Source organism: Carica papaya, chromosome 9 (genome assembly GCF_054855325.1).
Source record: "Carica papaya isolate Zhongbai chromosome 9, ASM5485532v1, whole genome shotgun sequence".
Taxonomy (NCBI): domain Eukaryota; kingdom Viridiplantae; phylum Streptophyta; class Magnoliopsida; order Brassicales; family Caricaceae; genus Carica; species Carica papaya.
The window spans coordinates 1,726,323-1,751,261 of record NC_142317.1 but is presented as its reverse complement, the minus strand read 5'-3'; the positions used below and the strand labels follow the sequence as shown (position 1 = coordinate 1,751,261).

Below are 24,939 nucleotides of genomic sequence, written 5' to 3'. Positions count from 1 at the left end.
ATAATATAGTATAATATGTTACATTTTTTCGACGCAACTCCATAGTCTTATTGATTTAAAAAATTATAAATATGTTTGTTCATGATGACGAGAATAATTATACAACATTTGATATCGTAGTAATTTTTATATTGATTATAGAATTTCAATTTGTATATCTTAAGTCAGTCAGGATATTACTATTGGTAGTAGTTTTTTTCTCTAATTTTGTTGGTGTGCTACTTTAAATTGTTGGTTTAATGTAAATACTGACAACTTATGCTTTGGGTGATCTTAGCAATGCGGCTGTCAGGACATCGTTTATGATAGTTATGACGATTAAATTATTAGTTTCATGTACAATTTGTAACATAAATCGTTCATTCATATTGAAATTTATAATGTTCTAAAAGAATTGTAGGTCGTTTAAATATAAAGTCTCAAAAAGATTATCAGAGACTGAGTCACCCATTTTTACTTACATATTTCGAGAAAGAAACTCAGCACTTCATTATGATATATACATTGTTATGAGTTTAGATATTAATTAACACGTTACTTTGAGTTAAAAATCATATATGTTCACACGAATAATAATATATACACTGACAACCTTGCTTAGTATAATGGTTTTTTAGAGACATTATGACTATTTCCTATATTATGCACAAATTTAATCAGTTATTTTCTCTTAAATATTATAATAATACAAGAGTCTGTCTCACTGACAAATTCATTTGATTTGTTATTTTATTTTATTCGGTTATTATATATATATATATACATATTATGCTTTAAAATTATTTGAGTTTAATAAAAGTTGCTTAATTTTTTTAATAAAAAGATAATTTTTTATTCTTAATAATATTAAAATATTTAAAAATTATTTTAATTTACTTATTCAAATTAAAATTTCATAATAGGGAGCAAAACAAACCTAATATAAATTAGTTTAATTTTTATTTATTTTTTTAATTTTCGTTATAAATTCGATCAAGATTAAATTATTATAATCTATAATTTTTTTTCATTGATAATAAAACTAAAAATAAAATAAATATTTTTAAAATTACTTTAGATGTAAAATAAAATAATAATAATAAAAGTCTTTAACTGAAAAAATAAACTAAAGTTTATAAATACGAATCTTCTATTTTAATTTTATAAAAAAATATGATAACATTACGGCGCCAATTTATTTATTTTCACAGTAAAAAATTATTGAAAATTTATATTATTTAATAATGAAAAAAGTTTTTTTGTTTATTTTTTTATTCCCCTAAAATCCAAAAAAAAACCCTTTATAAGTAATCACACACACGTGTCTCTCCATTTCGCCGGCCAGCATCGCTCGGCCCGTCACCTCCTCACCAAACCAAACCGGAATCACTTGTCCACTCTGCACCAACAAGCCCAAGTGCCAATCCCCCTGCGCATCGCTGTCAATCTCCTCCGCTATAATTACTCCATTTCTGCTCACTACGCATGGCCTCTTATCATCTCTCTCTCCACTCTTATGTCCGTACATCTCTCTACTCGTTCCCACGAAATCTGTCTTCTAAAAAGCCGAACATCTTACTATTCTCGCAGCGCGTGAGTGCAGTTCCCGGCAGGCTTATTCGCTTCTCGTCCGGTTTCAAATTGGTGCAGAATCCCGATCGGTTTAATCGTAGCGTGAGAGCTTCGGTGGCCGGGATGGCGACGGGGAAAAGCAAAGAGAAAAAGGTGGAGGTGTTTGATAGCGAGGAGGATCTGTCGGTTTCTTTGGCAAAATATACTGCCGATTTGTCCGAGAAGTTCACCAAGGAGAGAAGTGCTTTTACGGTTGTCTTGTCCGGCGGTTCCCTCATCAAGTCCCTCAGGTATAAGTCATTCTCCAATTTAACTCGTTGCAATAGATTATTGAGCTGTTTGGAGCCGGATCATATTTTAGCTTCAGCATTTGACTTTGACTATAATTCAATCACTCCAAATTGTCTTCCTGATTGGCCAGATCCTGTGACATGCTAGTTTTAAATTTTAATCCACTGGATTTAGCTTTAGCTTTATCTTTCTTTTTTGCTAATGAATTGGTTTTGGAATTTTAGGAAATTAGTGGAACCGCCATACATTGACTCGATTGATTGGTCGAAATGGCATGTTTTCTGGGTTGACGAGAGAGTTGTTCCTAAGGATCATGTTGACAGCAACTACAAACTAGCGTACGATGGATTTCTCTCTAAGGTCAGATTTCTTGTTTACTGTTGAATATAGTGCAAATTTTAGGCTTAAAATTACAAAGACTTTGCTTGACAAGGCTAACGAAGATGGTTCCTTTGACTTTTAAGTTTATCATTTACTGAAACTTGAAGCTCATGGCATCATACTACAAGGAGTGTTCTTATTGTATTAGGTTTGCAGGAGATGAACTTTTTTGGATTGTCATTGTAATTTGTGATGATGACCTCCATGACAGACTTCGGCTCTGTTTGACTCAGTTCAGAATTTTTTTAAAATTTATTTGGAAATACACACTTAATCCAAGTAGAATATCATCAAAATTTTCGAAATTTTATACAGAATTAGAATGGAGAATTCTAAATTAAATGAACAGAACTCAGAATTCTTTTAGTATTTCCAATAGAATGTATAAATTATTATTCTTGGACCATCTGTAGAGTTTGTAAATAAATTCCACAAAGTTTTTGGATTTGTTTTAATGTATCCTTAGGCCAGTTATAGATCTCAACGGGAGCAACATATTGAATTTCAGTTCCCTCCACATGCCTTCCTATGGAAATAATATGGCATCTTATTATGCAAGATAGCTCGTTCAATCTCTTGGGGACCAAACAATAAATTACATTGCTAGCCATGGAGAATGCAATTTGTTTAGTTTTTATTTTCCAATGAAAATAATCTGATTCGTTTCTGATAGAATCATCTGTTCGTGCATTCCATCAATGCTTTTGGTAAGTTGCTGTACTGCTTGTACATACTCGGCAATATACTATACCTTTTACTATAGAGAAAAGGCTGCTCTAGTTTTTGCTGGGCATGGTGATTGAATTCACACTAGCTGTGCATGAGGCAAATAGAATTTTTCTGTTCTTTTTTTTCATGGTGGTTATTTGGAAATCCAGGATTTTCTAATTATGAGAACATGTAGATCTCTCACAAAATGATAAAAATGGAGCTTCTAGACAATTAGAAGTGGAATTGATATATACATTTCAAGTTGCATCAAAGTTGGTGGAACTTGTTGCCTCAATTTCATTTGGAAGTGTCCGTATGCTTTTTTTTTTTTTTTCCCTCTTTTCTGAGGAAGGCTTACTTTTTATGATTATATAGAAATATTCACCCTCTCATAATTTAAATAAATTTCAGAATGAAGTTCCTTATCTTTCCAATATAGCCTCAACATAAATTTTTGTGGTTGGTTAGTTTGAAGTTACTACTGGAAACTTCACATCCATCATTAGTATATAAGAGCTTTTGATTGAGATATCTGGCTGTTTAGATTGGTCTACTTTATATTGAACCTTAGTCCATTAATTTTCTTCCCTCTAAATCATGTCACAAATTTCACATCCCTTTGTGATGTTTGTTTATTTTACTTTTCTTTCAGGTACCTATTCTACCCGGTAATGTCTATGCCATAAATGATGCACTCTCACCGGAGGGTGCAGCTGATGATTATGCGACCTGCCTCAAACATTTGGTTACAAACAAGGTGATTGAAACTTCATCAATTTCTGGGTTCCCAAAGTTCGATCTCATGCTTCTAGGCATGGGCCCTGATGGGCACGTAGCTTCTCTCTTTCCAGGGCATCCCCTTGTCAAGGAGAACGAAAAATGGGTTACCTTCATTAAAGACTCACCAAAACCACCTCCAGAGAGAATCACATTTACTTTTCCCGTTATTAACTCATCTGCATATATTGCACTTGTGATATGTGGTGCCGGGAAAGCTGGCCCCGTGCATGCAGCATTGGGCGATAGCCAAAGCCCTGATATTCTGCCTGTTCAGATGGTTTCCCCTGAAGGGGAACTAGCTTGGTTTCTGGATAAAGATGCAGCTTCGAAGCTGTAGGGAGTTTCATGTTTAAGCTTTTCCGGCTTTGTCTTTGAGGTATTAGGAAGGTTGTAAGAGAAGGTAGTTTGCCATTGGATTGCGAGTTCTAGTGGTATGCAAGTACTGATGGATTTTGAATAAAATATGTATGTACAACTTAATATGATTATTTATGGTTTCATTTAACAAGTTTATTCACCTTCTTTGTCTTCCTCCCCAAATCATCATAGATTCATAAGGTAGATTCTTAAATGATTCCTAAGGACAAGGAAATTTGTAGGTTCCCTCAATCAGATGGATCCATGGCTGCCAGCAACTTACTGGACTCATTTTATGTGATGAACACTGGACCATCTTCATGATCCATTCGGGACTTTTGTGGTGCAAAAGGCAACGGCCCATGTATATATATATATATATAGAGAGAGAGAGAGAGAGAGAGAGATAATATAACATGCATATATTCTTGCATTACAATTTTTACAACAAAACCTTCCACAGTTAACAATTGGAAAACTAATGCTTACTAATTACATTATAGCTTCAAGCTTGTAGGAGTATTTTTCTTCTTGTACATTGATTTTAGTCATTACAAATCTTTAAAAAATTGATTTTTTTTTTTAACCTTGATATCCATGAATTCTATACTTTAGATATTGTATACATATATATATGTGTATACAATAAATCAAATATTATCTTCAGCTCATAATACACATTTGCCAAAATAGGGAGCTTTTAAGATTATTTATATATATGTATATATTTTTGTTGGGTGCTTTGGTTACGTCTTCATTTTTACTTGTGAAATACAAGATGATAAGGTAACGTTTGGTATATTTCCTTTTCTATCCAACAACGAGTCAGGCTTGGTTTCTTTTTTTCCTTCTTCTTTTTCTCTACAAGTCAAAAAACAAACACTGTCTTCCGTTTGAAGCAACCGACACTTGGCCCAAGATGATAATGCGCTTCTTAATCAATTCTGCTCGCATTCATGGCGTTGAACCTCCTCTTCTACGCCTGAAAACCTTCTTATTGCCCTTGACATTCGGATCTTATCTTCTAAGCAATTAATTATATGTACATATAAACTCTCCTCTCTCTCTCTCTCTCTCTCTCTCTCTCTCTATATATATATATAATGTACAGGGAGTCTTTTTTACAGACCAAAATGGGTAAAAAATATGGCAAACGAAATTTACAAATTAATAACAACAGCTCCAAAGAGCATGAACCCAGAATAAAGTGCCATAAGATATTATGAACGATGAAAAAGAAATTGATGAATACATACATACATACATACATACATATATATATATGTATATACAGGAGTTCATTAGCCTATGGCTCACTGATACAAATACACCTTAATGTGGAGTCACTGTCCCACGAAAACAGATAAAGCTTTTATTTTCTTTGGACCCTCCATTTTCTTCCCTTTAATCCTTTTCCATGATTAAAGAAATTAAAGCTTTGGCCTTGAGCATGCTTGCAACATGCACACACATATATATATATATATATATGTACATTCGTATATATGTGTGTGTATGCACATATATAATGGTCATCATGAGTCATGACCCTACAGAAAAGATGATTCCCATGATGGTCACTTACAAATATCATATATATAACATGCACCATGCCAATGGTGTTTTATGATTGTTGTAGTTATTATTATCGGTGGCAGATTTTTTGCAGCACAAGAAAATAAAAAACGTTTTTTGTCTCATCATTTTCATTGTCTGGTTTTTGGGACCTTACGAATTAACATAGGACAAAAATTGTTCAAATTTTTTTTTTATAAGTTTTGATTATATGAATAAATAAAAATTATAATATATACTAAAAAATTAAAGATAATTATAGCAAAAATAATTTTATAATTATAACTTAATTCTTATTTTCTATATCAAATTATACTATGCATTTTTTTTTATAATTTTATTCTTCATAAAATAAAAAATATATATAAATTTATTACTATAAAAATATGTGTCAAAATTTTAGTAAATTAATTAATGGGTCTTAAACTAACCATTATTTTTTACCTAATATTTAAATTGTTGCATAAAATTAAAAATACACTATTCTTGATTAGTGTATAAAAAAGAAAAAAATATTTATATTTAATTTTTTAAAAATAATATTAATTATTTATGTTGAATTAAACTATAGATAAATTTTAATTTTGATATGTAAAAATTACTCGAAATTCTACGAGAGAAAACAGAGATAATAAAAAATATTAATAATTAAATATTATTTTTTACTTATTAAAATTAATTATAATTTTATAACATATATAAATTTAGATTTAAGTAACCTCCGTTACTAGCTAATATAAAACTAATATACATTAGTTTCTAGTTTAAAAAAGGAAAGGAGACCAACAATCATCACAATATATATATATATATATTTTTCATATATATACATATAATATGTATTGGGGCCTGTGAATTAAATTATAGGAAAGAAATGCCATGCCTCTTATCTTTATCTTTATTTTATTTTCCTCCACTTTCTCTGCATTTTCTTTGTCCAATATCACTGCGCCTCACTTTCTTGACCATAAATTATGTAATATATATATATATAAAACATAAATATATACATATTTCTGGATTGTATATGAGATATATATATATATATGTATAAGGTTTTTTATGCTTCCTAATTAAATCCTATAAGAGGCTAAGACCAAATCATGCTCTTTTCCTATTCTATTCAATTTAGGAAACAAGTTGATGGTAGTTCAGAAAAAAAAATTAAATTGGTAGTTGCTTATTTTATCTTATTTTGTTTTTTAATTAATTAATTAAATTTTTAAGCACGAGCTAATTAATTAAATTATAATAAAAAATATTGTTAATTGTCACACGCAAGTCTTATTAGTTTCTCAATTTAATTGACTTAGTAAGATATTTTCCTCTAATTATTTGCAACTTTTTTTTTTAATAAATAAATTTTTATGAATGTATTTGAAATTAATTCGAAAATTTCATTCAACAACTATGGTGTATTTCATATTTAAAAACGTAATATCTATAATATATAAGAATTAATTTTTTCTAAAAAATTATTGACCTCGGCGAACATAATAGAAAAGTCAAAGTTCAACGTTTTTTTTTTAAATATTAAAATCAGAAAATAATTTTCACTAATCTTGGGGGTAATAATTAGAAATTACCAGATTTGGAGGTCCTCCTTTGCAATTTATTAGGCATCAGTCATCAGCAGTCTTTTTTTAAAAAAAAAATATATATAAATAATTTAACCTAAAAATGTAAAGGAAATATATATTTTATAAAATTTTAAATATATAAATATACTAATTAATTGTTTAAGTCAACATGGAATTAATTAACGTGAAATATTAAAAACTAAAAATAGTATAACGATAAGAAATCACGGGGGCCGTAATAAAGGAAGACAGCTTATTAGGCGCGTAGACTCGAGTCTCTTCAGTCTTTATAAAAGTGCTTTCACGCGCTTACGCGCACACGGCATGCCGGCATGCCTTTACCCCTACTAGAGAGAGAGAGAGAGAGTAATGGAGTGAAGGGAGTCTGTTTTGACGAGAGGGAGAAAAAGAAAAGGTGAAAGTAAAAGAGACCCAAAGCTAATCCAAACAGAAACTGGAAGCAGTTCTGGGGGTTTCGCTTACTGTTTGGTACTGTTTAGCTCTGATTGCCGGAGGTGGAGGAGGAGAGACAGATTCGAAGGACCGCTAATTCGGCGGAGGAGGAAGGAGGGGCATTAAGGCGTTTCTGTAATTTCGACGATAGATGTCCGATTCCGGAAGTCACAGCAGCTCCACAAGCGCCTACCCGTCCAGCGGCGGAATCGGCGGGCGCGGGGGCGGCTTATGGAAAACAATGGCGGCGCAGCAGTCGGGAGCAGCCATCGCCGTCACGACCTTGGCCGGTCTCGCGTTGCTCGCCGCGATTTTATTCACTAAATCTAGGTAAAAGGAGAGAAGAAAGTTTAAAAGGAAAATCAAGATATGATCAACAAATCACTGTGACAGGAAACCCTAGCATTTGTTAGCTGTAATTTAGTTTAAAAGAGATAACAGAGGTACAAAAAAAAAGAATTAGGTAGATGAGAGCTCTAAGACGCAGTCAAACTTCGACGTCATCTTCAAATCCGTCGTCACCGTCATCCTCTTCTTCTTCGTCTTCGTCATCGTGGATTCATTTACGTTCAGTTCTGTTTGTTGGCATTTCTTCCTCACCAGCTTCCCGTTCTTCCTCTGACCGGTGAGTCCATTTTCTCTCTCCTTCCTAACACTCTATTCTTTTAGCTGCTTAGTAATGTTTTGTTGTTTCCGATTCAGATCCCAATCTTTAGTCTTACTCTACAAATTATCGGGCTATTCTAGTGTCATTAGTGTTACGCATTCAAGGCTGGTTAGTTAACCTTCATTTTCAGTTATGATTCATCTGCTTCACTCACATTGCATTATTTTTTCTTCTTTTCTCGTTTCCTGGATGGTACGGTTGTCAGAGTAGTCCATTACTTGTATCCTGCAATCATAGATCTCCTTCACACTAGAGAGTTGACTTTGCACAAATATTTTCTCTTGGATTTTTCTAATTTACGAAAATTGAAGAAAATTTCCTCTTAGTTTATCCGTTAGAAATACTGTTTTATCTTTATGCTAGATCGATCGGTTACTTTTTGATATTTATCTTATTTGGTTTCCCCGCCGCCCAGAAAAAAGATCTCACACTGGTACTGTAAGAATCGCCCGTTTATTAAGCATCAATGCTAAAATTGTAGACAAGTGGCACGCTAAACTCTCAAAAGCAATCTCCATATCAACATAGAGACACCTGCGTTGCAACATCACAGAATCACCAGTAAAACTTCTCGCACCAAAGATGCTTCTGTTTCTAATAAGCCACAAAACTCAGATTATCGAGGTTGGGACCAATGACCATCCTCGTTCCCTCCTGCCTCCTGTATTCCTCATAATCTTCCATCTGAGCCGGTCATGGATCTCCATGCCAAAGAATTTTTTTTTTTGAAATATTCTCCAGCACAACCTTTTTTTACGAGGTCATCCGTCTTTGATCGCATGCATGATGCATCTTGCATGACCGTCTTGGTTTGACTGTTATACCAAGTGCAAATTGCAGATGGAGAACAATTTCTCCTTGCTCTTAGCTCATCTATAGGTGATTTTTCATGGTAACATAACCAGAAAAAATGCCTAATTTAGCCAGGCACCTGGATTCTCCAGACTCACTTCCAACTGTCTTGCACATAGTGGTTCTTACAGATAAGATTATAAGCAGACTAACAGTAGAATTGCCCTTTGCCCATTGTCAGCAGCCATGTTCACCATCTCATCCTCCCTGTATCTCCCTAAAGAGTAGTTTACCTCATGGATTTGACCAATGATCACTGGAGGTGACATTGATCTAAGGGATCCAAACATCACATCTTCGTTTACCAGGTCCATCGCATTAGTAAACGATCATCTTCATGAATCACTGCCCTTTCTCTCTATCTGCAGTGCAATAGTGGACACCCAAGCCACTGACCAAACCCAAGAGAAACCTTAATCCCCTTCTTCACCTGCTCTGTGACCTTCAAAGTCCTGTCTAACACCCCAACCCTGTCTTCCAAGGATTTACTCTCCCTTTTCCAGTGTTTCCCCTCCCTAAGGCATGTGTCTAAAAGCATTAGTTGATGCAAGGCAAAAGTGGGGTTAGGTTTGCTTGATCTTGTTGAAGCTTACAAGGGTGCTTTCACAATGTTTAAAGTAGATGAATAATCTAGAATTCATTAGTAAAACGAGACATTTTTGAAATCTATCAAGAAAATTATTTATTGAAGAATAATATAGAATTTATTAAGGATTGGCCCTTAGGCTTACATATTTACGGTGTTAATCTAATTTTAAAAGAACTTATGATACAAAAAAGGAAAAGTCTAATGCTAGACTAATTAACGTAATTCTTAATTAAGTAGGAAATTAAATCAGAACTAAATAGGAATATAATTAAAATAGTTCCAAAATACTAACTTATTTAGGAACATACGTCTAAGATAAATACTAATACTTTAAATAATACTCTAATTCTCCTCTGCATCGTTCTCACCGATTAAAGAAAATTCTTCCTTGAGTTTTGAAATAGTGAGGAATGAGGAAATTTGATTGATGAATATGCATAAATTTTGTTGGAAATTCCTTGACTTGTGCCTCTTATGAGAAAAACGATTTGCTGACAAAGACATCAATGGAGGTTGATAAAACCAAGAAGGTAGAAAAAATTAGTAAACTTCACAATTTCTTTTTCCAGTTTTCTCTTTGGATCTGATATCAATAGCCTTAACCTTCCTTGAGGCATGCTGACCAATCATAGAATTGTTGTGACCATAAACTTGATCATCATTGCAATCTATCTTTCAACTTCTTTCTCTTGTTTTGGGACTTGTTGCTCATTTAATTCATCTATTTGTATTTCTATTTTTTTTTTCATTTGTTATTCCATTTTTTTTTTTCTTCATATAGCACGAGCTCTTGCTGCAAATCTTTGGCTTTCAGGGACACTTACAAATTTGCCATTCCTATCTCCTTAAGTGTGAACTCTTTTTGAATTGTCTGAGAAGTTGGCTCATTTATTTTAGAAGGTTTATCTGAATTTTCTTACAGAATAAATTTCTTAACATCTCCAAAGATTACATACGTATTTCTTTTGCGACTACGAAGGATATTTGTCTTAAATTTTCATGTGTATCCCAATAATAGATCACAAGCTTTCATCTCATTCCATCACAATTTAGTTCCTCTTGATATTATCATCCAGTGTATAAGTGCAGGAAGTGGCTCCATCAGTAATTACCAAGTAATCTATCAACGCTAAGGGAACTCATTTTTTCTCGAGCGCATTACTGAAAAGAGTAGCAGTCTTTCAGCCATTGTCTTCCAGTTCTTTTGGAAACCACCGCTAGTAATCTGTCTCTTCCAGATGCTTTTAGAGTTCCCACAATGAAGAGAGAACACTTAATCTCCTCTGAAGAGACTTTCTATGCTTGAACAGCATCCTCGCCAAGTTTTGATGTCCCTTCAGAAGGAGGCTGTTGGTAACCTCTTGGAACATGAACATGTTCTTGAAATGTCTGTGCCATGTCTCCTTAGCACCATCTCCTCCCAGCCCCAAGTCCCCAATTTTGAAGTAGTGAATCTTGTTCATATGCTGTCGTATCGTCATTGCAGCTTGGTAAAAACCTTTGTGTCTGTCACCATTCTGCAACCATTGGATTCTCGATTTATTATGCCAAAAGAGCTCCTCCCTTTTCAAAATTTCCTCATACTATGTTCTCACTTGTGTTTCAATCTCCAACAACCTTCCGTACCCTCTCTCATCCAATGCTTTCTGCATTCAGCCCAGGTGAGCCATGCTCTCTTTTTGCAATGAAACAAATTTCCAAACATCCTTCTGTTCCAATTCAAAAGTTCAACTGCAGTTTTTTCAAGATATTGCACAAGCACCCTTTCTTCCAAATGGACACAAAGGCCCATTTAAAACTACCGTGCTCCATCCACATTCTTAGAATTTTGAAACTCCCAACTCCCTTACTTGTGATGCTTTGTCCTTGAATAATGATCATTAAAAGGTTATGATCCAAAACACTTTAAGGCAGCACCGGAGCCAATCTACGAGTAAAATTTTTGAAACAGTTTGTATTGCCACAGCCATATCCAACTGGACCATCAGTAACCCTATGCCATTCCTATTGTTGATCCAAGTGCAGACAGCTTGCAATTGGCTGTTTAAGTCTGTCATGCCACAATCACTTAAATGCATAAAGAAGTCGACACATCTTTGCAGGACTGTGAAGTCGATTGAATCTTCTCATGCTTGATGCAAAATTAATGAAGTCCCCACTTGCCAGCCGGGCTTATTAACCATGTCTATTAACTCCATCAACTACTTCCACGCTTGCATTTTCTTCACCAGCATCGGACTTAAACGAGCTCCTTAGATCCTTCCAAGTTTGAGTTCTGTTCGCCAGCACCATGCTCAAGTAAACAAAGGTGAAATAGAATTCCCTGTGGCTCATATCAGCAACTTCCATGTGAACAAATTGCCCTCCAGTTAAAACGATATAGACCTGCAGCCAATGATGACCCACGGACACTCTTTAAACCATTTGAGTGCACCCTATGTTGCTTATAAAAAAAAACCCACCCCCAGAAGACAATACAATTGATCCTCATATTGTTGAGTCTCAAACAGACACAAAATATCCACTCTATGCTTCCTACATATTTCCTTTATATAATATTGAGTCTTGCTATCACAGCCCATGCAGTTCCATATCAATATCTTCATCAAATTGCTTTGTCTATTTGCTGATCCACCTCCCTACAGTTACGAAATAGAGAATATCTGGAAGACATGGACCTTCTCTCTTCCACCCCTGTGGCGGCTCAGCCCCATCATACATACCTTCAAGTGACTCAGTTGCTTCCTTATCTGAGTGCTGAATCTCTATAAGATTAGGAGCATCCAAGCCCTTCTTCTTTTTCATGCTTCAGTCCTTGAGATCAAGGTACTTCAGTGAAAGCACTCTCATCCCCGGTCTCAATGTCACAGTCTGAATGTCTCCAGGATCGACAGCGATTTCTAAATTCTCTCATTTTATGCACCAATAAGGCTTTCTTTTCTTTTTTTTTTCCTTTTCTTTTCCTATTACTACATATGGATTAACATGTTTAAATTTGTATTTTCAGGTATTATTAGTTTTTTCCTACAGTGTTTGTTGCTCGCTTCACTTGGCATGTCAGCCGGCTTCTTGTGGTAAAGGGTCTAATTTCCATTTTTCACTTTCAGGGGTCACATCAAGTCACCATGGTCTCGCCGTAAAAGAAAACATGCCCTTACACCTCAGCAGTGGAGGAGATTGTTTATGCCAGATGGCAAGCTTCGTGATGGTGGAATCAAATTCTTGAAAAAAGTTCGCAGTAGAGTGAGTTCTTATTGCATTAATTGTGTTGGAATATATTTTATCATGGTTTTTCTTTAATTGGATGCTTATATGTATATTTTTTATGCAGGGTGTTGATCCAAGTATCAGGGCAGAGGTTTGGCCATTCCTCCTAGGAGTGTAAGTATTAGCATTGAGTTTTTGTCCAAATTTATAATCATCCATGTATTCTCAATTGTTGTTTGCTGCTGCTGCTTCTTCTCTCATTGAAAATGTTCGAAAGATTTCTTTTAGTGAAGAGCTTTATGAATTTCATTATATTCTACATGTCTTTTAGTCTCCAACTCCTGGACCTGCTCTAGACAGGCTATGGGTGGGTTTAACACCCCCAAGTGAGCAAGAGAACATGAATTAGTTTTTATTTATCTTTGTAGGAACACATATTCAGATTTTTGTTAAATGGAACATGTTCCTCACACTAGGTTTCGAACTCTATCCTGTGTGATCTTTTTTCTCCTTTTTGACAACAGGTATGAGTTGAACAGCTCCAAGGAGGAAAGAGAGATTGTTAGAACTCAGAAAAGGTAACAAGATTTTCAACTTTGCTCTTTCATAATCCATCTTTTTCTTTTCACGACGTGTCAATTTTGGGGTTCTCAGCTAATTTTTTTACCTCTTGAGCTGTTCATTTATTGGATATCTCTTGTAATCTGTCAGAAAGGAGTATGAGAAACTCCGCAGACAGTGTAAATCGCTCCTAAGACGTGGCAGTGAGAGTTTTAAGTTGAAAGTTGGAACTAGCCATAATGGGACTAGCACAAATCTCATTCAAGATACAGATACTTCCAGTTCCGAAGAGGTAGTTAGTGCTAGGGAGTCTCTTTCTAGTGAGGAAAGGAGCCCAGATGTTGTGTATTTGGATGAATCTTCAAGTGTGTTACTGGAGAATGATGATAGTTTAAGACGAATCACAAATGTTGATGCCTCCACAACAAACACTGAATCATCTGACTCAGATTCCTCTGAAGAGGCTGAAGTGATTCAGGCCTGCCCTTCATCGGGTGGGGAGGAAAACAGTCCTGATGTTCTTTCAGAAGAGAACACTCCTCCCGCAAGCACTGAAGTCCGATCAAGACTACGTGCCTCTGAAGATTATGCTACCTGGCAGCGTATTATTCGTCTTGATGCTGTACGTTCAAATTCCGAATGGATATCATACTCTCCATCTCAGGCTGCTGTATCAGATGGCAAGGCACATCGCTTAGCAGAGTCTGTTGGGTTGAAGGATTATGATCACCTGGAACCCTGTAGAATTTTTCATGCTGCCCGACTGGTTGCTATTCTTGAAGCTTATGCACTATATGACCCTGAGGTTGGCTATTGCCAGGGTATGAGTGATTTACTTTCACCAATAATTGCTGTGATCACTGAGGATCATGAAGCTTTTTGGTGCTTTGTCGGTCTCATGAAGAAGGCTCGCCATAATTTTAGGCTTGATGAGGTGGGAATCCGAAGGCAACTGAATATCGTCTCCAAGATAATCAAATCCAAGGACTCTCACCTTTATAGGCACCTGGAGAAGCTCCAGGCGGAGGATTGCTTTTTTGTTTACAGGATGGTGATTGTCATGTTTAGGAGGGAATTGACATTTGAACAAACACTTTGCCTCTGGGAAGTAATGTGGGCAGATCAGGCAGCCATTAGGGCTGGTATCGGCAAGTCTGCGTGGAGTATAATAAGGCAGCGAGCCCCACCAACAGATGATTTGCTACTGTATGCCATTGCAGCTTCTGTATTACAGAGAAGGAAATTGATCATAGAGAAATACAGCAGCATGGATGAGATTTTACGGGAGTGCAACAGTATGGCTGGGCAACTTGATGTGTGGAAGCTTCTCGATGACGCCCACGAACTGGTGGTAACCCTCCATGACAAGATCGATACATCCTTCTCATGACTCTTCCATTTTTTTAAAGTATTTATCTCCCTAATTCATGCCGCGGTGGTTCCTTTCACCATCTGTGTTACTTCCAAGGCTATGCTATACCACTCATTCCTCAACTATTTGCTTTTGAAAAGGTCAGTTAAGATTGGCAGAGTGCAATTGAACAGCTGAGTCTCATTTAAAATTTTTAACGGTGCATTGAATTGCACCAGTTTTTTGGCATAAAAGATTATCACTGTAATCAAGATATTCAATGGCAAAAGCTAGACAGGGAGGGAAGCCGGCCTGTATTACTCCCACTCAATGACCAAACCCCAGTGTGTACCATATGGCTTCAGGAATGTGTCAGTAAAATTATTACTCCTTTTATTTTAATTAATTTTATTTTCTTTTTTATTTTTCTGTTACTATATTATTGTTTTCATTGTTAACTACCGTATGATTTATGAACGAACTTGTTGTAAGAATATAAAGCTTTTTTTCTCCTTTCTTAGGTCATGTTTGGAATAACTATTTTATAAAGTTTGCTTTTTTATTTATTTATATTCATTGTTATAAGGCTTAAATTCTTTTATTTATTTTAGTTATATTTGAAATGGAAGTTAACCTTTATTATTATTTTTTTTTGAAAATTTTCTCTTATTTTATATTTAAACGCTTCATTTTATAATAAATTCAACAAGAAAAGGGTAAATTTATTCAAAATAATTAATACAAAATTAGAAGAAAAAAATTTAATTGTTGTTTTTAGTGTGGTTTTAATTTTTTAATTATAAATTAGTCTTTATTTATTTAATTTAAATTTATGAAATTTTTTGTACTTCATAAAACTTTATGAAAGTTTTTTCGTAGTTCGACCCAAAAGTCAAAAGTAAAATTTATGTTAAATTTTGAATCTAAAAATTAGTAGTTTAAAGTCATAGCAATAAGCATGCTGAAATTTAATTAATTAACGTGAAATATTAAAAAAAATAAAAATGATAATAATAATAAGAATCATAAATAGCCGTAATAGAACGGCACCCAGTTTACTAAAGGAGGATCCCGTAGTAGGCGCGTAGAATCTTCAGTCTTTACAAATTTGCTCTCACGCGCCTTCCCTCGCACGGCACGCCTTTATGCCCCTCTCTATAGAGAGAGAGAGAGAGAGAGAGAGAGAGAGAGAGAGAGAAGAGAAAGAGAGAGGAGACTCTGGAGACCAGAGAGAGAGAGAGAGAGAGGGGGAAAGAGAAAAAAAGTGAAAGTAAAAGCGAACCAAAGCTAATCAAAGCAGAACCTAAAAGCAGTTCTGGTGGTTTAATTTGTTGTTTGGTGCAGTTTAGCTCGGATTGCCGGAGGTGGAGGAGAGAGAGCACTCTTGGCGACTGTTGACTTGGTGCAGGAAGGAGGACGACCATTTCTGTAATTTCGACAATCGATGTCCGATTCCGGAAATCACAGCGGCTCCACTAGCGTCCACCAGTCCTGCGGCGGAATCGGCGGCGGTGGTGGCGGTTTCTGGTCGACAGTGGTGACGCCGCAGTCGGGACTAGCCGCCGCCGTCACGGCCTTGGCCGGTCTCGCGTTGTTCGCCGCGATTTTATTCACTACAACTAGGTAAAAGGAGAAAAGGAAGATTAAAAAAGAAAATCAAGACACGATCAAGAAATCACAGTGAAAGGAAAACCGCAGCATTTATTTGGTGTAATTTAACTTAAAGGAGAGAACAAACGAGTAAAAATATTAGGTAGATGAGAGCTCTAAGACGAAGTCACACTTCGACATCATCTTCAAATCTGTCGTCGTCACCGTCATCCTCTTCTTCTTCATCGTCGTCATCGTGGATCCATTTGCGTTCAGTTCTGTTTGTTGTTACTTCTTCCTCACCAGCTTCTTGTTCTTCCTCTGATCGGTGAGTCCTTTGTCTCTTCTCCTAAACACTCCTCTTATTTAGTTGCTTAGTAATGTTTGTTGTTTCCTATTCAGATCCCGATCTTTAGGCTTGCTCCACATTGAGGAATTCTTTATTATCATTGTTTTTACTTCATTCATTACTGATTAGTTAGCTTCATTTTCAGTTCTGATTCATCTGCCTCGCTTACATTGCATTTCTTTTTCTCGGTTCCTCGATTTTTTGTTATTTTGTAGTAGTCAATTACTCGTGTCTTCCAATCATAGGACACCTTCACACTGGAGAGTTGACTTTGCACAAGTATTTCTTTCTTAGATTTTTCTAATTTACCGAACTTGAAGGAATTTTTCTCTTAGTCTTACTCGTCGGAAATGCTGCTTTTATTTCTTTTTTCTTTTTTGTTATCTCTATGGTAGATAGTTTATGGGATCTTGTTATTATTGAGAATTTCGTTAACCTGTTGATACTTGATATCCATGTTATTTGGTTCTCTTTTTTTGGTTAAGAAAGAAAATTATCTTACGCTGGTACTGTAAGTCTCACTTGTTTTATCAGGTGTCAATCCTAACTTGTAATTAAGTGGCATGTTAAACTCAGTGGCTCATTTTATACATAATGTAGTTTTGTTTTTCTTCTGGATTCCTACATGTGTATAACATGTTGGAATTTGCAATTTTGGGTACTCATTGTTGGATTTCTCTGACGTGCTTGTTTGTTGGTTTGTATTCATATCAGCTCTGGCTTTTATGTTAAAGGATTTTGACTGTGCCTTTCACTTTCAGGGGTCGGCTCAAATCACCATGGTCTCGACGTAAAACAAAACACGCCCTTACACCTCAGCAATGGAGGAGATTATTTACACCAGAGGGCAAGCTCCGTGATGGTGGAATCAAATTCTTGAAGAAAGTTCGCAGTAGGGTGAGTTTTTTTTGCATTATTTTCCATAGTTTTCTGTAGTTGGGATGCTTATATTCTATATTTCTGATGCAGGGTGTTGATCCCAGTATCAGGGCAGAGGTTTGGCCATTTCTCCTAGGAGTGTAAGTATTAGTATTGAGTTTCCATCCAAATGCATAATCAGCCACGAATATTCAATTATTCTTTGCTGCTTCTGCTGCTTCTCTCATTGCATTTGTCTTCAAAAGGTTTCTTTTGGTTAAGTGATTTTTGGATTTCATTATAGCCTATGTATCTTATGATATCCAACTCATTGACCTGCTCTGGACAAGCTGTGATGTAGGACAAAGAGAGCTTGAAGATAAAACTTAGAAAAATGTTATTAAGAACAAAAACTTGGAGAGCTCGATAATCAAAGTAATATCTTAATATTTGAATAATTATCATGAATAGTCTACCTAATAACTAGACTAGGTACTTTAATTATAGGCACCAAATAAATTGAAAATAAGAAATTTAGGAAACCTAATAAATAGTAAAATAAGTTGAATGGATAAAGCTAGAGAAATAGGAAACCTAGTAAATAGAAAAATAAGTTGAATTTTGACTAATTTTAATCTTCTCCACATGCCCATACTTATTGAAAAGTTCGGGTAAATCATTTTGTAGATAATACTTTGTAATTGAACCATAACTGATAGAATATGTAACTACAAGAACACGATTAAGTCTATTCATGTTTTAAATCCATCCAGAATTCCTCTTAACTTTGAGCAAATTTAGTCTACTAAATCAATTTTGTAAAAAGTGAATGTAGGATAGGAATTCAATCAAACTAACCTCAAAAACTGAAAAAACACACCTAAAAACCTTAAAAGTAGGTTTGAAGATATCTGAGAACCGAGCTAGAGGTGGGTGAAGTGGACAATCCAAAATGGAGTGGGTCAAACCAGTTTAAAACAATCAATTGAGGCTTCAGAATACTGAAATCCACACGACTGGTCGACACATGGCTGTCACACACTGTCATCTGACAAGCCTCTAGCAACGATATTCTGGTGGATAATTTGTAAGGCGATAGTGTTTGATCTGGTCTTGATGTTTCTCCTAGTGGTTGGGGCGGTGGAGTTCTCGAGTTTGCAGCAGCAGTCCAGTGAGTTTATGGTGAGTGAGGCAGACTCAGCCATTGTAGAGGCTGAAATTTGGCGGAGGAGGTGGTTGGCAGCTTCTGAAGTCAATGGGTAAGGCGGTGTTGATCACCTCCCTCGCAGTGGCCAAAAATTGCATTGGCGAACCGTTGATGTCTTCTTTCTGTATTGCTGTTGGCTGCTATTTTAGGATCTTAAGGTTTTTTTTTTTTTCCTTTTGAGAGACAGTATGACTGTATTTTATAAAGTTAGAATGAAGAAATTTAGACAGTATGACTGTATTTTATAAAGTTAGAATGGAGAAATTAGGACAGTGTGATGAATCAAATTTAGGCTCTGATACCCCTAATGGAGGATAAAGAGAACTTGAAGACAAAACTAAGAGAAATTTTACTAAGAACAAAAATGTGGAGATCTTGGATCTCAATAATCGAAGTAATATCTCGATGTTTGAATAATTATCATGAATATTCTATGTAATAACTAAATCATAGGCACCAAATATATCAAAAACAAGAAACCTAGAAAACTTAGTAAATAAAAAAATAAGTTAAATATAAGACCAGAGAAATAGGAAACCTAGGAAGTAAGAAATCTAGGAAATAGAAAAACAAATCATCCTATTTTTCTTTATTATAAAACTTTCAAAGACTTGCAAAAAAAAATTAAATCTTCATATTCCTTTTAGTTAACTTCCGAAGATGTTTATGCTTCTTTATTGATTCTCTCTCGTGTTTCATATTATCTAAATATATTCATTTTAGGAACTTCATGTTCTGCATTAGGCTGTTGGTGGCTTTACCTTCCCCTAGAGAGCAAGAGAACATGCATTATTTTTTTAATTATTTCTATAGGAACACAAATTCAGCCTTTTGTTGAATGCAATATTTTGCCCCCCTTAGATCCTGGCAATCTTGCTTTATCCTGTGTGATCCCTTTTTCTCCTTCTGACAATAGGTATGAGTTGAACAGCTCCAAGGAAGAAAGAGAGATTGTCAGAACTCAGAAAAGGTAACAAGACTTTCAACTTGTTCTTCCATAATCAATCTTTTTCTTTTCAAGATATGCGATTTTTGTTCTCAGCAAATTTACACATTTTGAGCTGTTTATTTATTGGATATCTCTGGTCAATCTGTCAGAAAGGAGTATGAGAAACTCCGCAGACAGTGTAAATCACTCCAAAAAAGCGGCAATGGTAGTTTTAAGTTGAAAGTTGGAACTGGCTGTAATGGGAATAGCAGAAATCTCGTTCAAGAAATGGACACGTCAAGCTCTGAAGACGTAGTTAGCGCCAGGGAGTCTCTTTCTAGTGAGGAAATGAGCCCATATATTATGTATTCAGATGAACCCTCCAAAGCATTATTGGAAAGAGATGATAGTTTAAGACGAATCACAAATGCTGATGCCTCTGCTATGAATACTGAATCATCTGACTCGGACTCCTCTGAAGACCCCGAAGTGATTCAAGCTTGTCCTTCATCAGTAGGTGGGGAAGAAAACGTTCCAGACGTTCCTTCAAAAGAGAACACTCCTCTCTCAAGCACAGAAGTCCGATCAAGACTACGTGCCTCTGAAGATTATGCAACCTGGCAGCGTATTATTCGTGTTGATGCTGTACGTTCAAATTCCGAATGGATACCATACTCTCCATCTCAGGCTGCTGTATCAGATGGCAGGGCACGCCGTTCAGCAGAGGCTATTGGGTTGAAGGATTTTGATCACCTGGAACCCTGTAGAATTTTTCATGCTGCACGACTTGTTGCTATTCTTGAAGCTTATGCACTATATGACCCCGAGATTGGCTATTGCCAGGGTATGAGTGATCTACTTTCGCCAATAATTGCTGTGATCACTGAGGATCATGAAGCTTTTTGGTGCTTTGTTGGTCTCATGAAGAAGGCTCGCCATAATTTTAGGCTTGATGAGGTGGGAATCCGAAGACAACTGAATATCGTCTCCAAGATAATCAAATCCAAGGACTCTCACCTTTATAGGCATCTGGAGAAGCTCCAGGCGGAGGATTGCTTCTTTGTTTACAGGATGGTGATTGTAATGTTTAGGAGGGAATTGACATTTGAACAAACAATTTGCCTCTGGGAAGTAATGTGGGCAGATCGGGCAGCCATTAGGGCTGGTATCGGAAAGTCTGCATGGAGTAGGATAAGGCAGCGAGCCCCACCAACAGATGATTTACTACTATATGCAATTGCAGCTTCTGTACTGCAGAGAAGGAAATTGATCATAGAGAAATATAGCAGCATGGATGAGATTTTGCGGGAGTGCAACAGTATGGCCGGGCAACTCGACGTGTGGAAGCTTCTAGACGATGCCCATGATCTGGTGGTAACCCTCCATGACAAGATCAAAACGTCCTTCTCATGACTCAGCCGTTTTTACAGTACTTATCTCACTAATTCATACCTTGATGGATCCATTTCGCATCCAGTTACTTCAACGGTATTCTATACACTCAATTTCGCAGCTGTTTGCTTTTCTAAAAGGTCAGTTAAGATTGGCCGAGTGCAATTGAACAGCAGTCTCATTTAGAATTTTTAGCCGTGGATTGCATTCCACCAGTTGGTTTTTTTGGCATGCGATTCTCATGATTGTTACTGTAATCAGATATTCAATAGCAAAAGTTAGATGGGGATGGAAGTCGGCCTGTACTTCTCCCTCTCAAAGTCAATCACCAATCCAATGTGTACCATATGGATTCAGGAATGTGTATTGGTAAAATTATCATCCCTTCTGTTACTTTAATTAATTTGTTTTCTTTTTCTGTTACTATATTATTATTATATGATTTGCTTGATTTAGATTCAATTTTCTTCATGAAAACACAGTTTACTCTTTAGTTCTTTAATTCACATGCGTACGATAACATATATTATAATTTAAGATATGTGATGTGTGGTATTTAGATATAAATAAAAGTAATTTTTTAAAATATGTCAATAGTAGTTTATTTTCAATTTTTAACACAGAAAATATTATTTTATAATTTTCAAAAGTTATTTTTATTTCTAATTACTTTTTTTTTTTGTATGAACATCAAAGAAAATGAAAAAAAAAAAAACAAAAACAATTATTTAAATGTCCGGAATATAGTTTATGAGTAAACATGTACAAACATTGAAAATTTAAAAAAAAAAACATTTTATTTTTATGTATTAAACAGAATTTATGTTCTTACATTTACACTTCATTACTAAATTACTTGTAATATGTAAATTATATCATAATTTCGTGTTCTATTTTTACTCTCTTATTAGATTAGTTGGAAACCAAACTTTCATAAGATTTGAATAGTGAATTATTAAATTATAATAACAGCCTTCAAAACAAATAAAACTGTTTCATAAAATTTATTCTCTCACCTACATAAACTAATTTTTATCTAATTTAAAATATATTATTTTATTTTCCTTTAAAGTTTTGATGAGAATTAATTTTTATTATTTTAAAATAAAATTTCTATGATCTTGTATTTCAACTGTATCAATTGTCAAATAAATTCAATAATAAAAGCATATTCATATCCCTAATTTTTAACAGACTAATCTTTCTTGTCAACTCACTGAGAAAGAGAATGTACGAAAACATACCATGTCCTCATAACCCATCATTTTGCAAGTGCTTAATCAAAATTATGAGAAAAGTACAGCTAACAAAGAACACTATCCTGCTTATAATTCAACAAAAATCAACTCATCCTGTAAGACTGAAACAACTAGCAATCATGACGCCATGGTCTCTGATGCACCATCAAACAGTTACCAACTAAACAGTTTTCTGACACAATATGAACAATGCGAATGATTTCAGACCACCAATTCATACCTAAATGCCGACAGAGATGGTCCTTCGCTCCAACAATAATAATTCACATTGATGCCTAGTCTTTCTTGGTGAAGTGTCGGACGGCAACAGCCAATCCCAGAATCAGGAGAGGTACAAGGAACTGCAGTATCTTAATCACAAAGTCTCGAGTCTTGTCCTGACTGTATGGTGGTAGCTGCTGTGGAAGCTTCATTTTCCTTACCGGAATGGTTGATGAATCAATCTCGCCTATGTAGTATTTCTCCATCATCTCCCTAGCCGAATCGCTGTGCCCCACATCTTCGAAGTCATTTGTTGCATCCTTCCCTACAATTACATCCACATGAAAGTCTCGTTTGAGGTGCTTTAACATGGACATATGAAGGTTGAGAAAAGAAATATCATCCAACCAAAAACACAAGTACTACTGCCCACCAGTCGCAGACAACAAAACTTCATCGCCTCCTGGATGATCATCCATGAATGGTGTTACATCATACACCTGACATTAAAGTTCAGAACACCATCAATACATTCTCTATTCTTGCTACAAAAACCTCCACTAAATAGGTTAGGGTATTAATAAAATTCAACAAGAAATACACATTGTTATTTTAACCTCGAATAAATTCTCCCCGAATGCCGATAAATGCATATTACAACAGGAAGACAGGTCAAAAATAAGACATCTACTGTACTTTGCTTGGTGCACAAGGTACAAGACAAATAACGTGTAATGTCCAGATTCAAAAAGTTACACCTTTAAACTACCAAACATTGTATTGACTGCGGAGAAATGTATCCCAAAGTAGAACGAAAATGCAATCAACTCATCGGACAAACAATCCGCAAAAATTAAGTAAAAGAACAGCTCTTATTCTCAGTTTCTTCCTTAAAAAAAATTCCAATACCCGATTTATATCAAGGTCCTGTTTGATTTAGTATTCATTCCTTTGTTAATTAATCTCTAGTTGATTTGCAAGGTGTAATTTCCATAATCTTTTCTCAGACACGTATTATTATGTTAATTAATCTCTAGTTGATTTGCAAGGTGTAATTTCCATAATCTTTTCTCAGACACGTATTATTATGACCTAATGTTTACTCTATCCTCCTTTGAATTCTTCCTGGTATGATTTCAGTATCATTTGCAAGGTGTGAGGACAAAGAATTAAACACAAAATTCATATTATAATTATGAGTACCAAAGTTATATAAAATTAAAACAAGAAATTAGCTTAAAATAGGATCAAAAAAGAACAAACAAAAAAATAAACTAAATTTGCAGTAACTGATATTCTACAAAATGTATCTGAGTCGACGAGAAATCTGACCTTGCCAGAAATAATAAGCCAACAATCCTTGGTTTTATTGTGCTTGACGACCTCTTCAAATTCGTGAACCTTTGGATCTGACGCCATTCTTTTTCACTTCTGCAAATCACAAAAACCACGCAAAAAATTTATAAATAGAGAAATTCCAAACCGAAATCCTCAAAATCATTCAACAAAACTCAGCGGAGATATTCAAAAGAACACCAGCAAAGTCCCCCCAGTTTTGAGATCATAAAAAGAAGAAAAAAAAAACACGAAAGCATCTAAAATTCATCTTCTGAGAATCCAATCGAAAAGTAAAAAGAAGACGAAGAGGAACAGATACTGAAGGTACAGTATTAATGTTTGGCTTACGAGAAAAAAGAGTGGCTCTGAGAAATGTAAAATACGATTTGGCTATTCTCTTTCTCCCAAAGACCTGTCGAAATGGCGTACTCCTCGAGGAATCCTCCCTCCTAATGTACGAACTTCTCAGGGCAAAATTAAATTACCAAAATACCCTTTCCGTGCAGGGAATGGGTATCCGGCATTTATTATTGCCGGAAAGAAGAGGCGGAGTGTGGATAATCGAGGGTATTTTCGTCTTTTTAAAGTAATACGTGTTGAAGCAGACCTGAACTGCTGGCCCGTGTACTTTATTGGAGAACCGTATCTGATCTCCTTCTTGGTCCACATTTAAAGTTTCTATAAATAGCAGAAAATCTAAGCCGTTGATTTTTGTGAAATTTTTTACAAAAGGAAAATATTAAGTATATAAACCTGCCACGTATGTATATATATATATATCTGCAACATTAGAATATCAATCTGAAATATTGGGTAATAATTTGGAGATTTAATGTGTACATAAATATAGAGGAAGCTAATCTGGTAGAAATATGCATTTATGGATGTTGATTAATTTAAATTCCAACACC

At 35.2% G+C, this 24,939-nt stretch overlaps 4 protein-coding genes across 9 annotated transcripts; 3 read left to right on the top strand and 1 right to left on the bottom strand.

Moving 5' to 3' along the window:
- The first annotated feature begins 1,302 nt into the window (after nucleotides 1-1,302).
- Nucleotides 1,303-4,231, top strand: LOC110823510 (putative 6-phosphogluconolactonase 4, chloroplastic). The gene is made up of 3 exons (XM_022053904.2): nucleotides 1,303-1,841; nucleotides 2,067-2,202; nucleotides 3,587-4,231. The coding sequence occupies exons 1-3, from the start codon at nucleotides 1,465-1,467 to the stop codon at nucleotides 4,049-4,051; spliced, it is 978 nt and encodes a 325-aa protein (XP_021909596.2). The 5' UTR covers nucleotides 1,303-1,464; the 3' UTR covers nucleotides 4,052-4,231.
- A 3,348-nt stretch (nucleotides 4,232-7,579) lies between these two features.
- On the top strand, nucleotides 7,580-15,476 carry LOC110823357 (rab GTPase-activating protein 22-like). Of its 3 annotated transcripts, XM_022053729.2 has the most exons (6): nucleotides 8,166-8,304; nucleotides 8,382-8,454; nucleotides 12,895-13,030; nucleotides 13,119-13,168; nucleotides 13,519-13,572; nucleotides 13,706-15,476. In XM_022053729.2, the coding sequence occupies exons 3-6, from the start codon at nucleotides 12,971-12,973 to the stop codon at nucleotides 14,943-14,945; spliced, it is 1,404 nt and encodes a 467-aa protein (XP_021909421.1). In that variant the 5' UTR covers nucleotides 8,166-8,304; nucleotides 8,382-8,454; nucleotides 12,895-12,970; the 3' UTR covers nucleotides 14,946-15,476. The 3 variants fall into 3 exon arrangements, with proteins under 3 accessions (XP_021909419.1, XP_021909420.1, XP_021909421.1); XM_022053727.2 differs by lacking the exons at nucleotides 8,166-8,304; nucleotides 8,382-8,454 and adding an exon at nucleotides 7,580-8,009; XM_022053728.2 differs by lacking the exon at nucleotides 8,382-8,454 and having other exon boundaries at nucleotides 7,580-8,304.
- Nucleotides 15,477-16,005: 529 nt separating this feature from the next.
- Nucleotides 16,006-21,653, top strand: LOC110823358 (rab GTPase-activating protein 22-like). Of its 3 annotated transcripts, XR_015816474.1 has the most exons (6): nucleotides 16,006-16,529; nucleotides 17,607-17,742; nucleotides 17,815-17,864; nucleotides 19,827-19,880; nucleotides 20,009-21,370; nucleotides 21,492-21,555. XR_015816474.1 is itself a non-coding variant. In XM_088211726.1 (5 exons), the coding sequence occupies exons 1-5, from the start codon at nucleotides 16,351-16,353 to the stop codon at nucleotides 21,249-21,251; spliced, it is 1,662 nt and encodes a 553-aa protein (XP_088067852.1). In that variant the 5' UTR covers nucleotides 16,006-16,350; the 3' UTR covers nucleotides 21,252-21,653. The 3 variants fall into 3 exon arrangements, 2 of the variants coding, with proteins under 2 accessions (XP_088067852.1, XP_021909424.2); XM_088211726.1 differs by having other exon boundaries at nucleotides 20,009-21,653; XM_022053732.2 differs by having other exon boundaries at nucleotides 16,523-16,824; nucleotides 20,009-21,555.
- Nucleotides 21,654-22,459: 806 nt separating this feature from the next.
- LOC110823359 (cytochrome b5) lies at nucleotides 22,460-24,595 on the bottom strand. Of its 2 annotated transcripts, XM_022053733.2 has the most exons (4): nucleotides 24,377-24,595; nucleotides 24,023-24,121; nucleotides 23,124-23,190; nucleotides 22,460-23,015 (listed from the first exon to the last, which is right to left on the bottom strand). In XM_022053733.2, the coding sequence occupies exons 2-4, from the start codon at nucleotides 24,107-24,109 to the stop codon at nucleotides 22,765-22,767; spliced, it is 405 nt and encodes a 134-aa protein (XP_021909425.1). In that variant the 5' UTR covers nucleotides 24,110-24,121; nucleotides 24,377-24,595; the 3' UTR covers nucleotides 22,460-22,764. The 2 variants fall into 2 exon arrangements, with proteins under 2 accessions (XP_021909425.1, XP_088067853.1); XM_088211727.1 differs by lacking the exon at nucleotides 24,377-24,595 and having other exon boundaries at nucleotides 24,023-24,376.
- Nucleotides 24,596-24,939: the final 344 nt, after the last annotated feature.

Excerpts from the sequence above, each read along its gene's own strand:
- LOC110823510 (XM_022053904.2), top strand. The coding sequence starts at position 1,465 with ATGGCCTCTTATCATCTCTCTCTCCACTCTTATGTCCGTACATCTCTC. Across the intron at positions 1,842-2,066 it reads TCCCTCATCAAGTCCCTCAG|GAAATTAGTGGAACCGCCAT; the intron begins GTATAAGTCATT and ends TTGGAATTTTAG. Across the intron at positions 2,203-3,586 it reads ACGATGGATTTCTCTCTAAG|GTACCTATTCTACCCGGTAA; the intron begins GTCAGATTTCTT and ends CTTTTCTTTCAG.
- LOC110823357 (XM_022053727.2), top strand. The coding sequence starts at position 7,831 with ATGTCCGATTCCGGAAGTCACAGCAGCTCCACAAGCGCCTACCCGTCC. Across the intron at positions 13,169-13,518 it reads TGGCCATTCCTCCTAGGAGT|GTATGAGTTGAACAGCTCCA; the intron begins GTAAGTATTAGC and ends TTTTGACAACAG. Across the intron at positions 13,573-13,705 it reads ATTGTTAGAACTCAGAAAAG|AAAGGAGTATGAGAAACTCC; the intron begins GTAACAAGATTT and ends GTAATCTGTCAG.
- LOC110823358 (XM_088211726.1), top strand. The coding sequence starts at position 16,351 with ATGTCCGATTCCGGAAATCACAGCGGCTCCACTAGCGTCCACCAGTCC. Across the intron at positions 16,530-17,606 it reads ATTTTATTCACTACAACTAG|GGGTCGGCTCAAATCACCAT; the intron begins GTAAAAGGAGAA and ends TTTCACTTTCAG. Across the intron at positions 19,881-20,008 it reads ATTGTCAGAACTCAGAAAAG|AAAGGAGTATGAGAAACTCC; the intron begins GTAACAAGACTT and ends TCAATCTGTCAG.
- LOC110823359 (XM_022053733.2), bottom strand. The coding sequence starts at position 24,109 with ATGGCGTCAGATCCAAAGGTTCACGAATTTGAAGAGGTCGTCAAGCAC. Across the intron at positions 23,191-24,022 it reads GGCTTATTATTTCTGGCAAG|GTGTATGATGTAACACCATT; the intron begins GTCAGATTTCTC and ends CTTTAATGTCAG. Across the intron at positions 23,016-23,123 it reads AGTTTTGTTGTCTGCGACTG|GGAAGGATGCAACAAATGAC; the intron begins GTGGGCAGTAGT and ends ATGTAATTGTAG.